The 18,323-nt window shown below is 52.8% G+C and overlaps 1 protein-coding gene and 1 long non-coding RNA gene across 3 annotated transcripts in view; one reads left to right on the forward strand and one right to left on the reverse strand.

The window, feature by feature from the left end:
* The window catches only part of OTOF (otoferlin), a 95,795-nt gene that overhangs the window by 54,929 nt on the left and 22,543 nt on the right, over positions 1-18,323 (reverse strand). The window contains 4 exon segments of the mRNA XM_038561007.1: positions 338-471; positions 473-520; positions 2,981-3,080; positions 10,970-11,058. Of these exon segments, the coding sequence (XP_038416935.1) occupies positions 338-471; positions 473-520; positions 2,981-3,080; positions 10,970-11,058 (371 nt within the window).
* On the forward strand, positions 5,551-8,484 carry LOC111090548. 2 transcript variants are annotated; one of them, XR_005372236.1, is made up of 3 exons: positions 5,551-6,111; positions 6,883-6,951; positions 8,021-8,484. It is a non-coding gene; the product is annotated as an uncharacterized LOC111090548 (long non-coding RNA). The 2 variants fall into 2 exon arrangements; XR_005372237.1 differs by lacking the exon at positions 8,021-8,484 and adding an exon at positions 7,790-8,000.

Genomic DNA, 18,323 nt, shown 5'->3' on the forward strand with positions numbered 1-18,323 from the left:
GGGCCCCCTCCTATCTGCTTTACCCATTCTCTTAGGGCAGGGGGTCTAGCCTCTTCACCCCAAGTTAGAGTTCACCCTCCCAGAACTCGTCACAGGGTAGCAAGAGGCCTGGACCCTCAGCCTGATCCCCGACACCAGGCCTCCCGAGTGAGCCCTGGGATCGGGGGATAAGCATGGGGGGCCCTGTAGAAACACCTTCTTGCCTCTTGTGTCTCTCCAGAAACTCAGCCCTGGACTCTCAGCCCAGTCAGGCCCGGAGGGGCCTTCGAGAGGGACCAGGCATCTTCCCCGTGTCTTGGGGGGTGGTGGGTGGCCAGAGAGCCTGGGCTGTTGTTACCTCCGGAAGCTCTTCTCGCCTGGAGTCCGGGAGCTGGGGCGGGAGCCAGGGAGCAGCCCATCTGTCTCCTGGCTGTCCTTCTCTTCTTCATGGAGGGATTCGTCTCCCAGGAAGTCCCCATCATCCCAGGAGCCCCACTGTGCCGTCTGTGGCCTGATACCGCACCTCTACGCACAGGCTGGTCTGGAGGGAGAGGGGTGGGTGGTGAGCAGGGGAACAGAGACAGCAATAATGTGCACACTCCGCTGCTTTGTGATGTTTATTTACAAAGTGCTTTCGCTTCCTTCACTGGCTGGAGGAACACAAGCTGGGTGTTAATCCTCCCCACACCTCCATTTTGCAGATAGGGAAACCGATGCCTCAGAAAGATTGAGATGCACAGGCTCAGTCAATTTTAATGGTCCTCCTGCACTTGATTCTGCTCCTCCCCGGTGCCCAAGGTGAGGAGCCCACCCCTGGACAGCTGAGCCTAGACTGTGGTGGGCTCTCTGAGGGCACCGTACACATAATCAAGAATGTCATTCAGTGGTCCCAGGGCAGAGGTCACCCGCTCATCCTCAGAAGCGGGGCTGACCTCCCTGCACTCCTGATGCTGGTGATGTGATGTGAGCTGAGCCTTCAGAGGAGGGCCAGAGATCTCCAGGGGCATAGGGCCAGCACTCCGTCCTGCTCAGCTGACACCTGCCGTCCTACCTCTAGAGACTTGGGGGTCACCCTGGGCTTTTCTCTGGGGAAAGTGGAGCACCAAACCTGGGCCCAGCCGGTGCATCTGGTTGGGCTCCTTGCTCTGGGTCCTCGGAGCCACTTACTTCCTTTTAGCTCTAGTTTCTCCCCGGTGCACAGGGAAGACTTATTTTAGTCCTTTCCTCAGCCTGTGTGGGTGTCGGGATGTCTCCCAGATGCACTTGCCCTTCCTCACAGGTTGGGGGTTGACTTGCCCCTGCGACCCACACAGGCAGCCTTTGCTTGGCACACAGGCTTCCCCCTGCCCAGGCTTAGATTCCCTGGGGAAGGAAAAGGTACATGGATTTCCTGAAGCCTCACTATGCTAGACGTTTTACTGTAAACTCATTTGATCTTCTCAGCACTTCAACTCATCCTACCTAACATATCAGAGAGGGTAATTTACTTGCTCAGAGTCACACAGCTAGGACGTGCTCGTGCTGGGATTTGAGCCCAGTTGGGCTGACTCCAAGCCTCATGTCCTTCGCACTGACTCAATGGGGCCCTTTTGATGTGACCAGGTATGTTGTTGCAGAAAAATAGTGGCCTGGAATTGGAAGCCCTGGGTCTCATCCAGTGTTGGCTCTGCTGTTGACCAGCTGTCTGACCTTGACTAAATTTATTTTTCAGCCAGGATTTCCCAAGGTTCCCATCCACAAAATGGGTAGCAGAGGTAGGTAGATGGGCCAGATCATCTGTGAGTCCTTTCCTCAGCCTGATTCTAGAAATACAGGGGATGGATTGTGCTGCCTACTTGTCCCTGCCCACTTCTTCCTTTCACTCTCATCTCACTTCCTCCCACTGGTGTTCATAGCTTATTCTGCATCCCCTCTCCCTTTCCCAGGGTGGCTGAGCCCTCCTGACTTCAAAAAGCAGCCCTGCTCACACCTGCCCATGGAGAGAATGACCTGGCTAGGGCCAAGCTATGAAGTCCCAAATGCTCTCCAGTTCTCTGCAAGGAAGTATCTTGAGATATCAAGGAACTATGGGAATTTCTGCACCACCCTTCGTACTCCTCAGAGGGCATTCCTTGTATTCTGGCTCCCCATGGCTGCAGCCCTGCCTTCTGAGGCTATTCTGCTGCCTACCACATAGGGCTATACATTATGCAGGACCCAGGTGAGGGAACCATGATATAACCCCATTTTACGTACAAGGCAAGCTGAGGTCAGGAAGTAATAGTTACCAAAATTGTTTTATGTATTTATTGAGCGCTTATTATGTGCCTAACTATTCTAAGTACTATCTGTGTATTCTCATTTAATCCTGAGAACAATTCCGGTGAAGCAGAGACTATAATGTTGCTCACTTTGCAGATGGTAGGTAACCTACCCAAGTCACACAGTTAATGGCCTAACTAGGATTTGTACATAGCGGTTGTGTTCCTCAGTGTGGCCTAACTGGCCGTGAGTGGACATGAATGAGCTGATGGGGACAAAGGCATCACAGCAGAGCCTAGGGTCTGAGCTTCCAGATTAGCTCATTTCCTTGCTTTGTCAGAAGAGGTATGGAGTGTGCATCATTAGTATGAGTGTGTTCACGTTGAAAGTGCTAGGATAGGATGTAACAACAGGAATAGAAAACAAGGTTCTTGCCCTTGCTGAATGCCTAGTCTTAGAGAGGCTCCAGGACAGGCATGCAGAGTGAAGATCATGCCTGGTGTGGCCGGCAGGGCTCAGGCTGGCCTTCAGATGCTGTCCCCCCACCCCGGGAGAGCAGAGCCTACCATCATCAAGGGCTCTGGCCACAGCCCCCAGGCTGAGGAGCTCCAGCCATCTGACCTGGGTCTCCTCTTGCCTCACCTCACCACCCATTAGGAGCATCCCCCAGCCCACCTTATGTGTGAGAGGAGGCAGGTGAAGCAGGCCTCCAGGGGACCCCATAAAGGGCAAGTCCAGGGACTCTCTGGGACAGACCCACCTTGATGATAGCATTGTTGTCATCAATCAGCGTGTCGGACACCTCCACGTGGTTCTCCTCCACCACCTTCTGCAGCACCATGCGGAAGGTCCCGATTAGCCTGTGGATGGCAGAGGGGGCATGGCAGCTTCACACAAAGAGGCCAGAGTAAGGAGCTGACATCCCATGAGGCTGTGACCGGCTGGGGAGTAGGCTGGGGGGCTGGAGGGCTTGCTTAGGCTCCAGGAGAGGGTGGCCCCAGAGCCAGGGCTGGTGTTCAGGGCTCGGGCAGCATGTCTAGGAGGGAACGTGACCCCCAACAAGCATGAATGGTTGTATGTTGTGAGACCCATTTCCCTGGGAGAGTTCGTGGGCAGTGAACAGCCTTGGGGGATGTCCCCAGATGGGGGCTTGGTCCCCCCTGCTTGTGGTCCTTGGGCATGTGGAATTGGGGTTCAGCTGAGCTCCTGCCCAGATGCCTAGTGTGGAGGTTGTTGGAGAAGGACTGGAAGCTCCTGGACACATGAACAGCTTCTGTCCCTTCCACCTGTCTAACCACAACTGAGGGCTCTACCCACCACCGACACCACTGGCTCACTGGTCCCCTGTTTGTCTGCTATGCCCACACCTGCATTCTGCAAGCCCACTGAGGGCAAAGGCCCATCTGGTTGTGGAAACCCCACATATCCCACCTGACAGCAGAGGAGGGGAGCACAGTGCTATGAAGAGCACAGCCTCTGACACCAGCAAGTTACCTGCTTCCCTGACAACTCAGGCTCTCTCAGTCTGGATTCTCCTAAAATGAGCCAATAATCCCCACTTCCCCAGATTGTTTAGAGAGCTGAGACCCTCAGAGCATCTCGCACACAGTCAGCACTGCCAGAGCGGTCTGGTTGGTATTGAGGGGTGTCGCTCTACTGTGAGCCTCTCCAGAGCAGAGTGAGGGGGCCGGGGTGGTGGTGGCTATTTTTCCTACTTCCAGCCTCGATTTGATATTTCCAGCACACAGGACATCTCAGTATCTGCTGGCTGAGTTAATGAACAACAGTGGGTGCCTAATAAATGCTGACTGAGTTGACTCGAACCTCATTTCACCCTACGGTTTGAAGGTTATTGCTCTGGAAGAGAACAGGGCACTCAGAGAGATGTTCTCCCATGGTGATTCCACATGGGGTAGATTAAAACGTATGCATTGTCTTGAGCTGAAGAGGCAGAGACCGAGGGGGCACCCACAGTGTGTGAGAGCGGGGGGCGCCTAGACATCACCCGGGACTGCCCTTGATTTACAGGGGAGGAAGGGGAGCCCGAGAAAATGGGAAGGGACACATCCTAGTGAGATGAGGCATCCGGTGAATTCTGACTTTAATGGACATGACTGATGTCTATACCTTCCTGAGGAACACAGAAGGTGAACACTGTTTTTTTAAAAAAGGCCCCCCACTCCTAACTCTGGGAAACAAACAAAGGGTTGTGGAAGGGGAGGAGGTGGGTAGGGGGATGGGATAACTGGGCAATGGGCACTAAGGAGGGTACCTGATGGGATGAGCACTGTGTGTTCTATTATATGTTGGCAAATTGAATTTAAATTAAAATAAATGGGGGATCCCTGGGTGGTTCAGCAGTTTGGCCCCTGCCTTTGGCCCTGCCTGGAGTCCCGGGATCGAGTCCCATGTCGGGCTCCCGGCATGGAGCCTGCTTCTCCCTCAGCCTGTGTCTCTGCCTCTCTCTCTCTCTCTCTCTCTCTATGTCTATCATGAATAAATAAATAAATATTTTTAAAAATTAAAATAAATGAATAAAACAAACAACAAAAAAGGAAGAGTAAAAAAGAACTATAAGAAATAAATGTGGTTTATAAGTTACCTAGCCTAAAAAGTAAAAATATAAATTTTAATTTATTACCATCTGGTAGGTGAGAAATGGCTTTTTATGTACATAGAATGTGAAATGGTTTTGCTAGAAGTATGCTCCTTTGGGGTGTCTGGGTGGTACGGTCAGTTGAGTGGCTAACTTGTGGTTTTGGCTTGGGCTGTGATCTCGGAGTTGTGGGATCCAGCCCTGCATTGGAGTCTGCTTGGGATTCTCTTTCTCTCTCCCTCTGCCCCTCCCCACTATGCTTTCTCTCTCTAATAAATAAATAAATCTTGAGGGGAAATAAAAGGCCTCCCATCTGTGTGAGGGGAGGAAGTGGTGGGAGCAGCCAGAGAGGACAAATAGGAAATGCTTCCCTCTGAAGCTCAGGGCCCTATCCACCAGCTGCCCTGCCTCCTCGAGGGCAAAACGCTCCACGCCATTCCTCCACTGGAAAGCCCGACTCTGCTTCTGGGTGCTTCTAAGACCCAGCCCAGCGGAGGCCTCCCTTCTGGCTGCGTCCCAGCCTCTCCCTGGCTTGGGCAGTGCCCACAGAGGAGAAATGCTGGGATGGGGTCATGGGACCTGGAGCAGCTGCCCTTGAGTCTTGGTTTTGTCTTTATGACACAAGGAGGCAGTGGGCTTGCAGCCTCTGCACTGTGTAGACATTCTAACAACAGACTATAGTTAGGAAAAATACAGGTCTTTTGGCAGCTTCACTTCTTTTGGTTTTAAATCAGTGGCTTTCAAACTTCAGGATAAACAGAATCTTCCGGAGGGCTCGTTAAAACATGGACGACTGGGACCTGCCCATCCATGGTTGTGCCGGGAACTGTTTACAACTCACTGGCCGTGGAGAAGAACAGTCCTGACCCGTGGCTCCTGCCGGTTTCTGTGGTGTCAGTACTCCCACCAACGGCCGAGTGCAAGCTTCCAACGGTTGCTGAACCCCGAGTTGGCAGATGTGCACCATCTGCCCTTAGAGCTGGTAAGAGCCAGCTCCAGGTCACCACGGGCCCAGCCGCTGCCCGGAGTCTGAGGCCGGAGAATAGGTATTTCTGACAAGTTTCCAAGTAACGCTGATGATGCCGGCTGGGATCCCTGTCCGCTGCTGCCCTTTGCCAATGGGTCCTTTAGTTCTAGTAGGACCCACTGAGCACCTGCTGAGTGCCGACCCTCAGGCACATCTTTCCTGGGAGCTGCCCCAGCACAGCAGAGGAAGGATCTGCAGAGACGCTGCAATGTGACAAGACACCCCCAGGGGGCAGGATGGAGCCATTCCCCCACAAGTGCTAACTGAGGTCAGTCTCAGACCCTAGACTTGGAGGGCCTGAGAGGAAGGCTTGCCCAGCGTGTCCTCCACCCCTGCTAGGCGCTCTGTGATGGGCCTCTCGCTACTCCACCGCTGTTCTCACTGCTTTAACCACACTTGCTATGTGGCCCACCTCCTGGCAAACTCCCCACTCCTCACGCCCTGGTCTAAGCCTTGTCCACACACAGACTGGATGCCATTATCCTTAACAGGAGCAGTGTAGACAGCAGAAAGAGCCTGGACCCTGGAGTCAGGCAGAAGCGGATTGGCCCTGTAGACAGCTGTGTGACTTAGGCTAGCTCTCCAACCTCTCTGAGCCCTCCTTTTTTCCGTCTCCTCAAAGGAGGTGCTACTACCTGCTTTACTGGGAGGCAGTGAGAGCACTCAAGTGAAACTCCTCTGACACTGCTGCGCTCAGAGGCCCTCCCGTCCTCCCTCCACTGACTTCAGGAAGGGAGGGGGTGCTATCGGCCCACAGGGTGCTGGTCTGAAGGTCTTCCTTGCAGGGTAGGCTCCGGGGGCAGATGTGCAGCCTCACAGAGCCAGGGGTCTGTCTGAGGCCCAGAGGGTGGGGCTGGGACCCTGGAACCCAGGGGATAATTTGGCTGGGGGGCTTTCACTTCTGAAAGTTTCCCCCAACCTCTTCCAAATGAAAATAAAAACCAGTGTTTTTATTTTATTTATGGATGATTGAGATGATCTCAGTCTTATGTAAAGTATGAAGAAAAGCATTTTTATAAAGCTTTTTTTTTTTTAACAGGTCCATCCAAAATGTACCATCTAAGCAAAACCAGGGTGTGCTTGCTGTGAAAACAAAGCTTTAGAACAGGTGTGCTAATACAGCTTCCCACAAGATGCCCCCCACAGCCCTCCCTCCTTTAGGGAGGGAGCTGGTGCAGGAAGCCCCAGCTCGGGCCTGTGTAGTGACCCCGGAGACCTCCCTGCCCACCCTGGCTACACACCCAGTGAGGTCTGCCTGTTGCCTCTTCTCCTTGGGGTGGGTCAGCAGGGAGGAGCTGCCTGGGAGGGTGGGGCCTGGGGTGACCAGGCAGGGTGTGCCCCTAAGCCCTCAGACAGCAGGGGCCTTTCTCTGGAAAGTGGAGGTGTGAGGCCCTTTGTCCTCTGGGAAGGAGCCTGGGGGTCGGGAGGTCTGAGCTGAAGGCCAGCTCTGCCCTGCCCCTGCTGTGTGATCCTGAGCCAGGACCCTTGCTGGGCCTCAGTTTTCCCAAGTTAGGTGAAGGAGATGGGACCTGACTTTGTCTTCTGATAGCCTCTCTTACGTGGCCCACTGAAACTGCCCATCACAAAGAGGGCATCCCCTAAGAGCCCACAGCCGCGGGGGAGGCTGGCTGCCCCCCCTCCCCAGAGTGGCCAGGTGGGCTGAGCTGGGGCAGCAGGGAGGGGGGCCTCAGGCATGGATGGTCCCAGAGAATGACCACAATAGAGCGGCAACCAGGCGCCAGGGCCTGTCAATAATTCATTGCTTTCCCCTGGGAGCCCGTGTCAAGTGCCCAAGGCCTGGTCAGGCCACCGCTGCTCTCCTGGCTCCTGAATTATTCAGAAGTCCCAGGAAACTGGCACTTCCATCAGGCCATTCTTCATCAACCGTTCCGGACTGGAAAGGGGGACACCCCAGATCCTCTGGACCTGACACCTTGTCCTCACAGGAGGCCCAAGGTTCCTGAAGGAGGACCTGTTCAAGGCAGGCTGGGCAGACCTGGCGTCTCCTGGTGTCTCTTCCTTCACACCATGACTCATCCTCCTGGCAGCCCCTACCACCACTGGGTCAGGGCCCAGTTTCCAAGCCACCTTCTGCTTCTAGGACAAGTCTCTTTCTCTGAGATAGGTGGTGATGAGACCATAAATTCTGTTTCTCATACCAGCTTCCTTTACCTCAGTTTCCCCAAAAGCATCAGTCACGTGACTTGGCTGTCACCTTGGAGTGTCCTAAACTTTTCGGAGAAGAAGGACCATTTGAATTTCTGCTTCCAGACTGCTCCAGCCTGCACACCCTCTCCCTCCTGACCCCATGGGGGCATTTATTCCTTCACTCATTCCACAAAGTAAGCGGGGACCTGCGAGTGGCCAGGCACTGTCCCAAGCGCAGGTGTGGTTCTGGTGGCTCCTAAGCTCAGTGTAAATCCCAGAGGCTCCCCCTCCACTCAGCTGCGCAATGAGAAGGAGCCTGGCAACTCCAGGGTGGGGAGACCTGAGCCCCATCTGACTCCAAGCACCCTGTCTCCCACTCCAACCCCCAAGCTGGCCTGTGTCTGGATGGGCCTTGTGCTGTCCTCGAGATAGTCACTCCATTTTTCCATCCTTTCCAAGAAAATAAGAGGACCCTTTCCCAGCAGGCCCAGACCTGCCCTGGAGGGGTTTCTTGCTTCTTAAGTAGGGGGAAGGGAGGGTGGGGAAAGAGGAAGAAGGGGAGAAATAGGTTAGGGACTCCCCTGCTCTGGCTCTCTCTTGTTGGCATTTCAGAACAACTAATTGAAGCCTGAAGTTTCAATGTATTCACTGGGATGATATTCAATTTCCCAATTTAACAAATACTTCTGATTTGTTTATAGTAGGAGTTTTGATGTTTCCAAGGGTTTCCAGCATTTCTGTGACTGTCTAGCGGCTTTCATTGTAAACAGTACACCAATCTTGTTCGTGTCAGTGGTTTCCATAATCACTGCTCACATACCCTGGTTTTCTGGGAGGTCCAGGATTAGAAAGGGAGAAGGAAGATAGGCATCCTAGCACTAGCCCTGCTACCATCCAGTGTTCTCAGTATCTTCCCTGAGACTCAGTTTCCTCATCTGTGCACAAGGGTTACCCTGGCTGAGGCTCCCGGAAGCTCTGAAACCTGCATGTGGGTCCCTGCTGGGGTGCCTGGATGCCTCTCCTGGCCCTCAGCTTCCAATTCTTTTTTTCCTCCCCCACTTTGGTCTGTGTCTGGGCCCTTCTCCTGTTCTTGTTTCTCCTGTACTCACAGATCACCCAATCTCTCACCCCAGGGAAGAAAGTTTTGCTTCATCTTGGGGACGCCTGGTGAGGTATCTCATAACCTCTCTTATGGATGTCATAGCAGCTGCCTGAATGATGTGATACCCCAACAAGCCAAGAGGCTGCCTCTCTGCCCTAAACATCTTCCCTTCTGGTCCTGCCAGGAGGCCTAAAATGCCCACACCCCATGCTCAGCTGAGATGTTATGGGCTCCCAATAAAAACCTTTGAAGCCTGTGTGGTTCAGCCCACCCCAGTTCAAAAATCCCCTCCACAACATTGTGGTCTACTCTCTGCTTGGCCTCTCCCAGTGATGAGGAGCTCACTACTTCCCAGCAGCTCACTGGCTTGAGAGCTCTGGCTACCTTTCAGCTGTCTGTTGTCTCCCAGCAATGCAACCTGGTCCTGGTCCTGCCTCTGGGCACACATCTCTTTTCCTGCTCCAAATGGCAGAAAACCTTCTTAGGGCACAGGTGTGGTGACTTAATCTCTCACTTCAGTACCTCCAGCACAGTGTCTGCCTGGTACAGAATATTTGCTCAGTGAATGTTTGATGAGTGACTGGAAGAGTGGATAGATGGATGATGGGTGGATGGATGGTTAGATGAATGGAAGGATGAAAGGACAGAAGGATGAATGGAAGGATGAATGGATGGAAGGATGGATGGAAGGATGAATGGATGGAAGTGATGGATAGATGGAAGGATAGACATGTCCTCTGTGGTTTTCTCCTTGAGGCTCTCATCCCCTCATCAGATTTAAGTCGCTTCCCCTGGCAATCCAAGGCGCTGCCTACTGGTATCCTTTCCAACCAGCATGAGGCCAGTGGAACCCTCATCCCTTACCCCTGTTCTGATAGTTATACTTCTATTAATATGACCTAGGATTAGGTCAGATTTTCTTTTGTTTGTAGTCTCCTCCCACTAATGAGTAATACTGCACTCTCAGCAAGTAATATCCCCATGCTTTTCTGGACATGTTGCTGTTCATCCATGACCCCCTCTAGCTGGTATAAAAGCAATTGGTTCTGAATCTCCAAACAGGACTTTACATTTATTATATTTAGCCACTATTCCAGATTGCTCAAATCTGAGTTCTGCTTATTGCCCAGACAGATGTATGGGAACTACTTTTACTAAACCTTTAGTAGTGATAGTGCTCATGTGGCAGGTGTGCTTCATTGAAGAATGTAAGCTCCATGAGGGTAGGCACTTGCTATCCTCAGCACCTGGTTCAGTGCCTGACACACAGTAGGCACTTCGTAAACATATGGGGAATGAATGAATGAATGAATGAATGGATATCTATCTCATTTAATTCTTACAGCTTCCTTCGAGGTATATGCTTAGACTTCATACAAACGAGTAGATTGAACTCAGAGAGGTTATGTAACCAGCTCTGAGTCACAAAGTAGATGGCTGCACTGGGAATCTACAATCAGGCTTTCCTGGTTCCCAAACTACTGCATCAAACTGCCGCAGTTTGGCAAGTTTGCCCTCAAGGCGGTAGATGATCTATTGAAGTATATTATCAGCCATTCTGTTAACTCCTCTGCTGGGTTACTGTGACCCAGGGATGGTGTAAAGCAGAAGACTTAAAGAAGGAGACAGAAAACTGAGATGGAGCTGGGGACAAAAGGAGCGAATGGGAGGGTATGGGGTTCTTGGCTGACAATGGTTGAGAGGGTAGAGGGACTCTGAGAGACAACATGAGAGAGCCAGGAAGGGGGTCTTTGACAGTCAATCCAGAGTAGGCTGTGGGTGTGAGTCCCCTTTAAAGCCCAAAGGAGAGGGCAGCCCAAGGAGCAAGGCAGGGCCCCAGTCCCTTTAGGCCCCACCTCTCCCACCCGGCACTTACTTGTTGCTAAAGACTTTGCTGTAGTTGAAGATCTGAATCTCGAGTATCTCATTGCTGTCGATGTTGCTGGCCACTGGCCACCGGAAGGTCTAGGGAGAGAGAGACAGCTGTGGCCTTAGATGGAAATGATGGCGGGGGGTGGGGGGCTGAGGCTTAGGAGGCAGATCCCTGGTAGGGTGGCCCTCCACTTCGGCCCAGTGCTCCACAGGGATAAAGTTCCCACTGAAAATCTCATTTAATTCCAACCACCACCTTGTAACATGGGTATTGTGACCCATGCCTCTTTCAAAGATGGGGCTCAGAGACGTCCAGTGACCTACCCAAGGTCATGGGGTGAGTGCAAGAACCTGGGCCTAACCAGTACTTCTGACTCTCAGCTTAATTCCTGGGGTGCACTCAGGAGTGGGTGGCACAGCCAGGATGGAGTGGGCTCCAGGGTAACAGCAAGGATTGTGGGCATAGGCTCAGTTTTTGCTGTGTGCTGAGTGGAGTTATAAGCTTCCAGCTCTCTCTGGCCAGAATCTTTTTGGTCAGTCTAAGCGGGAGGTCCTGGGCTCCCCCATTCAGGTCAAATCACCCCTCACCCTGGCAATGTTAACTCTGGGGACAGATTTTAGCTGTTTGGTGTTACTAGGGTCAGGTCCACAGAGGAGAGGCAGCCTGTCTCCAACATGCTGTTTCTATATTTACCCTCCCCACTTCTATCTTGGCTTCATGATTAAATCGATAATAATGATGAGTAGGAAGTTGAGTGGGATTTTTCCTGATGTCCTAGAAATGGCAATGAGGGCCCAAAATAGAGGCTAGAGGTGCTAAGTACCCATCCTCTGAAAAGAGCTGCCAATAGGCAGAACCGGGCAGCTGCCTCAGGGCTTCTTCAAAGGCCTGCTACCCCCATCCCAGCCCTTCTTCTTTCTGGGGTATGAAGAAGACTGGGAAAGGGAACGGTGGCAACAGTCACATCTCAGGCATTTCTGTGTCCCCTTCCTAGGAGAATTGCTCAGAGAGGTTAAGGCACTGGCAGGAAGGGAGGCCTGGCATGCAAGTTGCCAGTCACATCTGCCGGGGAGTAGACTGATTGGTCTGTCCCTCAGACCTCTAGGGAGACCCGTGAGGCACCATGGCCATAAGGAGCCTGACAGTGCCAGTGCAGTGTGTGTCAAGTGTGTGATTTCTGCTCTGTGGGGCCAAGTGAGTGGGTGCTACGAAGGGCAGCCAGGCTCAGCAAGCCTGCCCTCCAGGGGAGGGGTCCTCAGCTTGGGTGACCCAGGGCTGGAGTTGAGGTGGGGTGGGGTCAAGTCCTCAGTTGGAAATCCCTACTACATGGTGGGCCGCTCAGGTTCCCCGCAGAACCCACCCACATGGTGCTCTATGAGACAGACAGACAGGGTTCGCAGGTCGGCCGTGCTGACAGCTTCCAGAGCTGGCTGGAGCTCGCCAGAGAAGCTGCCCCACCACAGAGAGTGGGCGGTGCCCCCCCCCCCCCCCCCCCCCCCGAATCAGACCATGTCCACCACCCCAGGCTGGAGCGGGAAGAGGATGCGGAGGGCCTGAGCAGGTATCCATGTTTGGAGCCACAAGCCGGACAGAAGCGAGAAGACCAGGCCCAGGCCCAGGCCCAGAGAAGATGCCAGACTGGAACAGCCTGGACAGCAAACCTTTCTGGACAGGACCATGAGTAACTGAAGATGACCAGAAAGCTCTGAGGTCTGCTCACAATGCCGCTAAGAGATGGGAGCAATGGGATTTTGACAGAACAGGTGGAAAGCAGTGACTTTTAAATTTGTTTCATTTTCATACCCACTGAATCCAGACTGCCGATAGGCTAGAAAGAAGTAGTAACGATAGTAATCTTACTAATAACTGCCATTTATAGAGAATTTTTTTCTAAAGATTTTATTTATTTGACAGAGAGAGCAAGAGAACACAAGGAGAAGGACAGGGAGAAGCAGACTCCTCACTGAGCAGAGAACCCTATGTGGGGCTCGATCCCAGACCGGGATCATGACCTGAGCCAAAGGCAGATGCTCAACTGATTGAGCCACCCAGGCGCCCCTATAAAGGACTTTTTGTTATGCAAAGGTCTGAATGCTTTAGATTCACTAATTCATTTAGTCTTTACTATAACTCAAAAGGCTGCTCCCGTGTTCTGTTTCATACACAGAGAAGCCAGGCCTCTAGAAGGAACATGATTCAGAGAACTCTGTGGGTGGTGGCCGAGCAGACCCAGGGTGGGGCCCTCTGGGAGCTGGCCTTGCAAGCCATTGCAAAGCGCCCTTTTCCCAGATTGGGAACCTGGGCATTTGGGGGGCACCAGGCCAGCTTGGCAAGACATTACAGGGTGCGGACAGGGCCTGTCTCAGGAAAATGGCCTTATGTCACTCTCCTCAGTCCCAGGGAGGGGCCAGCTGGAGTGAGCAGGTGAGAGAGGAGGAAGCAGTCCAAGAAGGGTGAAGGCCATGGAGGGAGAGGGTTCTGAGCCAGGTCTGGGGAGGACTTTGGAGGCCCTGGCCCGCAGGCCTCATTCAGTGCGCTTCTGCTCCTGCTGTCTGGATGCCTCCAGCTTGGCTGAGTGTGTGGTTTTCTTAATGAAGTTGCTTTTAATTGAGCTGCAGGGAAATAAGCTCTTTCGTGAAGGCCCAACTCACCAGCCATAGTGCTGCGGGAAGAGGCTTGTGGAGCCTCTGAGCTTTGCATTTCCTGGGGATGAAGCAGGTGGGTGTTTGCTCCCCCCTGAGAGTGTGTGGGTGGGGTCTCTACTTTGGAAGGAGAGAAAGACTAGGAGGAAAAGGAGGTCACTGTGGAAGTGGTGCCGTCAGGGAGGGGTGTCGAGCAGTTACATCGATGAAGTGAACACAAAGGATCAGCAGAAGTCCTTTCAAGGAAAATTAGAGGCATGACTTATTTTATTTGGTTTTTCCCTGTGGGGACTTTCTACCTGTTTGGAGTTGACCCTCTCATCTCCCTGACCCTGCACCGCCTCTCCCTCTCCTGCCATCACTTTCTGACCACCTCTCTGCCTTGGTCTGCTTATTTCCCGTTTCTCTTTTACGAGAAAAAAAAAATGTTGTTTCTTCTCATTGTCTGCTCCTTTTTGTTGTTACTTCCTTTCCACCAGTTGGGGAGATGTGTACTGATGTATAGAGAGCACAGGAAGACCACAGGGGAGGTTTGGGGGCTCAGGAGCTCCCGGGCCTGTGCACTCCCCCTCAGAACCCACAGAGCACATCTGGGTAGAATTAGGTACTTCTCAGAGCTCTCTTTGCTAATAACCCAGGCTCACAGCATATGGCCGAGACATGCTTCTTTCACACAGGGGGATGTGGAGGGTATGAGAGGTGTTGCAGGACACACAGCTGGGTGGCGGTGGAGGCAGGATTGGAACTCAAGGCTCCTGATACTTAGCTCAGATCTTGACCCACCACACTGCACCTTCTCCTGAAGCTGGAGATTAGCTGAGGTTGAATCTCAGAGATAGTCTGTGGCTCTGACAATCCTAGATTGACAGCAACCAAAATGTTCATTTCTTGAGTGCTGATCGTGTGCCAGGCATTGGCTCCACACTCTACGTATATTATACAATTTAATCCCCACTTTGCAGATGATGGAACTGAGGCTCAGAACGAATTTGTCCAAAGTAATTCAGCTATTATGTGGTAATGTAGCTTAGTAGTTGAGATAAGAGCAGGGCCTCTCAGAAGTCAGTTGTCAGGTAAAGAAGTCTAAGCTACCCTGCTGGCGAGACCACGTGGAGAGAGGTCCTGGAGAACCCAAGGCCACAGGGACACGCCAGGTATTCCAGCTGGTTGTGGAAGAACTACCCAGCTGAGCCCAGCCAACCACAGAATCATGGGAAACCCTAGAATGTGGAGAACGGGGTAGTACGTTCCACAGCTCTAGATAACTGTGACACTCCCCCATGCAGTCTCTCTAAGAGTCAGGCTTGTGTTGGGGAGGCCTGACATCAGTGGCAGAGCTGGGCTCCATTCCCCGGGCCTTGTCTCTCCACACACCGATGCTTTGCTCCTTCTCCTTCTGTTGCCCCAAGAACTCCAGAGATACCTTGACTATTGCTCTCAGAGTAGTTCAGAGCATGAGCAGAGTGGGCAGGTCCAATTTTGTCTTGTCCACAGAGGTCTCCCTACACCTGGCACAGTAGGTACTCAACAAATGAGCCTCAAAATGGCTGCTTGGGCTGGCGGCGAGTGAGCTTGGGTGGGTCAGTTCATCTCTCCACACCTTAGCTTACTCTTCTGTGAAGTGGAGGTGAGGGTCACAGTACTGCTTCTTGGGGTTATTGTGAGGCTGGCAATGCGCCGGCACGGAACCTGGCCCAGGGTGAGAGTACGACCAACATGGTGGCCTATCGTAGTGATTCTTCTTGTATTGTTAGTTCTGGAAGCCAGAGTTCTGGAAGCCTGGCATTCTTGGGGATGCTGCTGCAGACACTACAGGAGGTTTCTGGGAACAAAGGGCCTCTCTCCAGCCTGAGAAGGTACCAGTCTGACTTTCTTCCTGTGGCCACAACAGCTGAAAGTTGTGCCTTCTGTTTCTGAGGTGCTCTGAACATTGGTGGCCTAGAGACTGGGCCAAGGGAATCCATGCAGCATTTAAGATTCTTTACCCTGCCAGCCTCCAAACACTCTAGGGGATTCAGATAGTAGCTAAGCCAAACACTGTCACTCAAGATGTCACCAACCAGCAAACCCCATTCAGGGCCAAATGTTTTCTGAACACCTTCTGGGTTTATTGAGTGCTTCCTTGTGCCAGGTTTTGTACATGGCACTGTGGACAGTACAGGAGGCAGGGGCGTTTCTTGGTTCTGCAGGAGACCCGAAATTGCGACCATGATAGGAACATTGGCAGAAGTAAGGCAGCAACTGTTAGGGGCTGGAGGAGGAAAGGAGGACCTCCCTTCAGAATAGGGGTCTCAGGATCCCTGGGAATGAGGAGCAGTGACCTAGTTCGCCAGCCCGAGCCTTGGCCCTGACCTGGCAGGTGCTGACCCGGGTGGCAGGGTTCTGTATCCTATCAGCCCCAGAGATCTAGGACCCACGGAAAGGTTTCCCTGAGGAGCTGGAGGATGACCTGGATTATTCGAGCTTCCTCACTGACTAGGTCTGGAAATATCCTAAATCAGCAAGGGACAGTCCTCCAGATCTGGAGAGGAAATTGGAATGTGTTGCAAAGCTTTAGAATGCAATGGAAAGGGGTTGTCTTGGGAATTTAAAGGCCCAAGATTCAAGTTAGGTTCATTCTTTGGTTCATTCTTTCACTTGGCAATATTTCCTGTGCCCTGTGCTGGGGGCCAGGCCACTGATGAACCAGACAGGTGCATTCCTAGCCCCATGGAGCTCAGAGCCCATGACTTCCAGGTACAAGTGAGGTGGGCAGGTGAGGCCAGCCTCTGGCCTCCTCACTCCCAGGCTAATGACTTCTCCCTCCTCTGGGCTCAGAAGACCTGTGGTCCATCTTTGACTGTACTGGGTCCCTCTCCCCACTGGACTGAGCCCCTTGAAGGCAGGTTCACTTTGCAAGTGACCGTACGTGCTGGAATCAAATAGACTTGGGTTCAAACCCTGATTGTGGCTACTTATCACCTGGAATGATTCTAACCCAGTGAGTTATAATGCTTGTGTGACGTTCTCAGCCCATCCTGCCATACACTAGGTGCTCACTACGTAGCAGCTGCTCTTCTTATTATTCCTACAAGTACTGTTGCTCTTGTGGCCTCACCTCTGGAGTCCTGTCCACATTGCTCCTGGCTTGGAGCCAAATCAAACTGGCTTAGGGTGGGCTCAGTGTGGGGACTACTCTCCTTCCCCCAGGGTAGGGGCCTCTGCTAGCTGCTGGCCTGGTACAATGCCATTCTCTCTCTCTCTCTCTCTCTCTCTCTCTCTCTCTCTCCCTCCCTCCCCCCTCCCTCCTCCTCTAGAGCTGTAGGTTAAATGCAGGGGCTCAGGTTCCAATCTCAGGGAAAGGAGACACCACATCCAGGTTCTGTTTCCACCCATTGTTGTCTGAAGCATTGTCTTTCTTCCAAGGCCACCTCCTCCCTACTCAGGTTCCTCAGGCCAGCCTGCAGCGGTCCCTCTCACCCTTGTCTGAGCAGAGAAGGGAGAGACATTTGCTATCTTGTCTGCTATTTCATTTTTCAGCCACGCAACTGTCCTGAAAGGCAGGCAGAGCAAGGAGTTTATCCCCATTTTACAAAAGGGGAATCTGAAGTCCAGAGGTTGAGTGGCCAGCCCAAGGTCATGGAGTTTGTTAATGTCTCAGGGAGGACCGTAGACCAGTTCTCAGGACTCTCAGGCCAGTGCTCTTTGTATCTCATTGAGTTGGTTCCTGAGGGCCCTGGGCACAGTAAACATGAGAAAAGAGACTTTCTGAAAAGCAAAAGGGCCTTCAGAAATTTTGCCAGGGGCCAATGATATGCTTTTTCCAAGCTTCTTCTGGAACCACAGGTAGATTGTCTCTTTCAGGGACCAGCGAGGAAATTTAGGATTTGTCTACTCCAGTCTGGGGAGGCAGGTGTAAGCACAGGTGCAGTTTCAGACCCTCTTTGAGGGCTGAGCAGACCCAGGCCCCTGGGCCCTCCTTGAGCAGGGGGTGGAGGGCTGCCTCCCCTGCTTTGTGGGGGTGCACTGCTGGTCAGTCGTTGCTAGACTGCTGGCTACTCCTCAGAGGGAGGAGTGGTGGCAGGGCACATGGAAGACCAACACGGCCTTGAACGGTGGTGGGGGTCAGGCCCAGGAGCAGCTTCCTACTGCTGCCTCTGGAATGGGTTTATAACCTAATTGAAGCATGGACTTAGAATGCTGGCTTTGCTACTTACGGCCCTTGGGAAGGATACATGCTCTCTGAGCCAGAGCTTCATCATCTGTAGGTTGCCGTGGAGATTGGATGGAAGAGGATTGCTCAGGAAGCAATGCTGCTGCTCAAAGCTGCCACCATGATTGTCAGATGGGGCTCCCCCGGGGAAGTGAGGGGCAAGTCCCCACAGTGTGGGAGGGCCTGAGCTTTGCAAGTCATTTAGCATCCTTGGCCCCCATTCCAGGAAGTGCCAGTCGGTTCCCCACTGCAACCACCAGAAACTTCCCAGGCAGCTCACGAATCAGTAGAACTTTTCCCAGGTGAGGACCACTTCTCCCCATCTTGGGGCAACTCTCCAACTTTGGCCATGTGCTTTTGCTTACTACTCCCTGGCTTCTGAGCCCCGCCCCCCCAACCATGGAACCAGAGGCTCCTCCATGCCCAAGTTCCTACATGGATCCTCATGCGCTGTTGAGCCTGCTTCCCCCTCTGGGGTATCCTAGCCTGGCAGACAAGAGGCACTCAGAATGTGGCCCCATGC

Source organism: Canis lupus, chromosome 17 (genome assembly GCF_011100685.1).
Source record: "Canis lupus familiaris isolate Mischka breed German Shepherd chromosome 17, alternate assembly UU_Cfam_GSD_1.0, whole genome shotgun sequence".
NCBI classification, from domain to species: domain Eukaryota; kingdom Metazoa; phylum Chordata; class Mammalia; order Carnivora; family Canidae; genus Canis; species Canis lupus.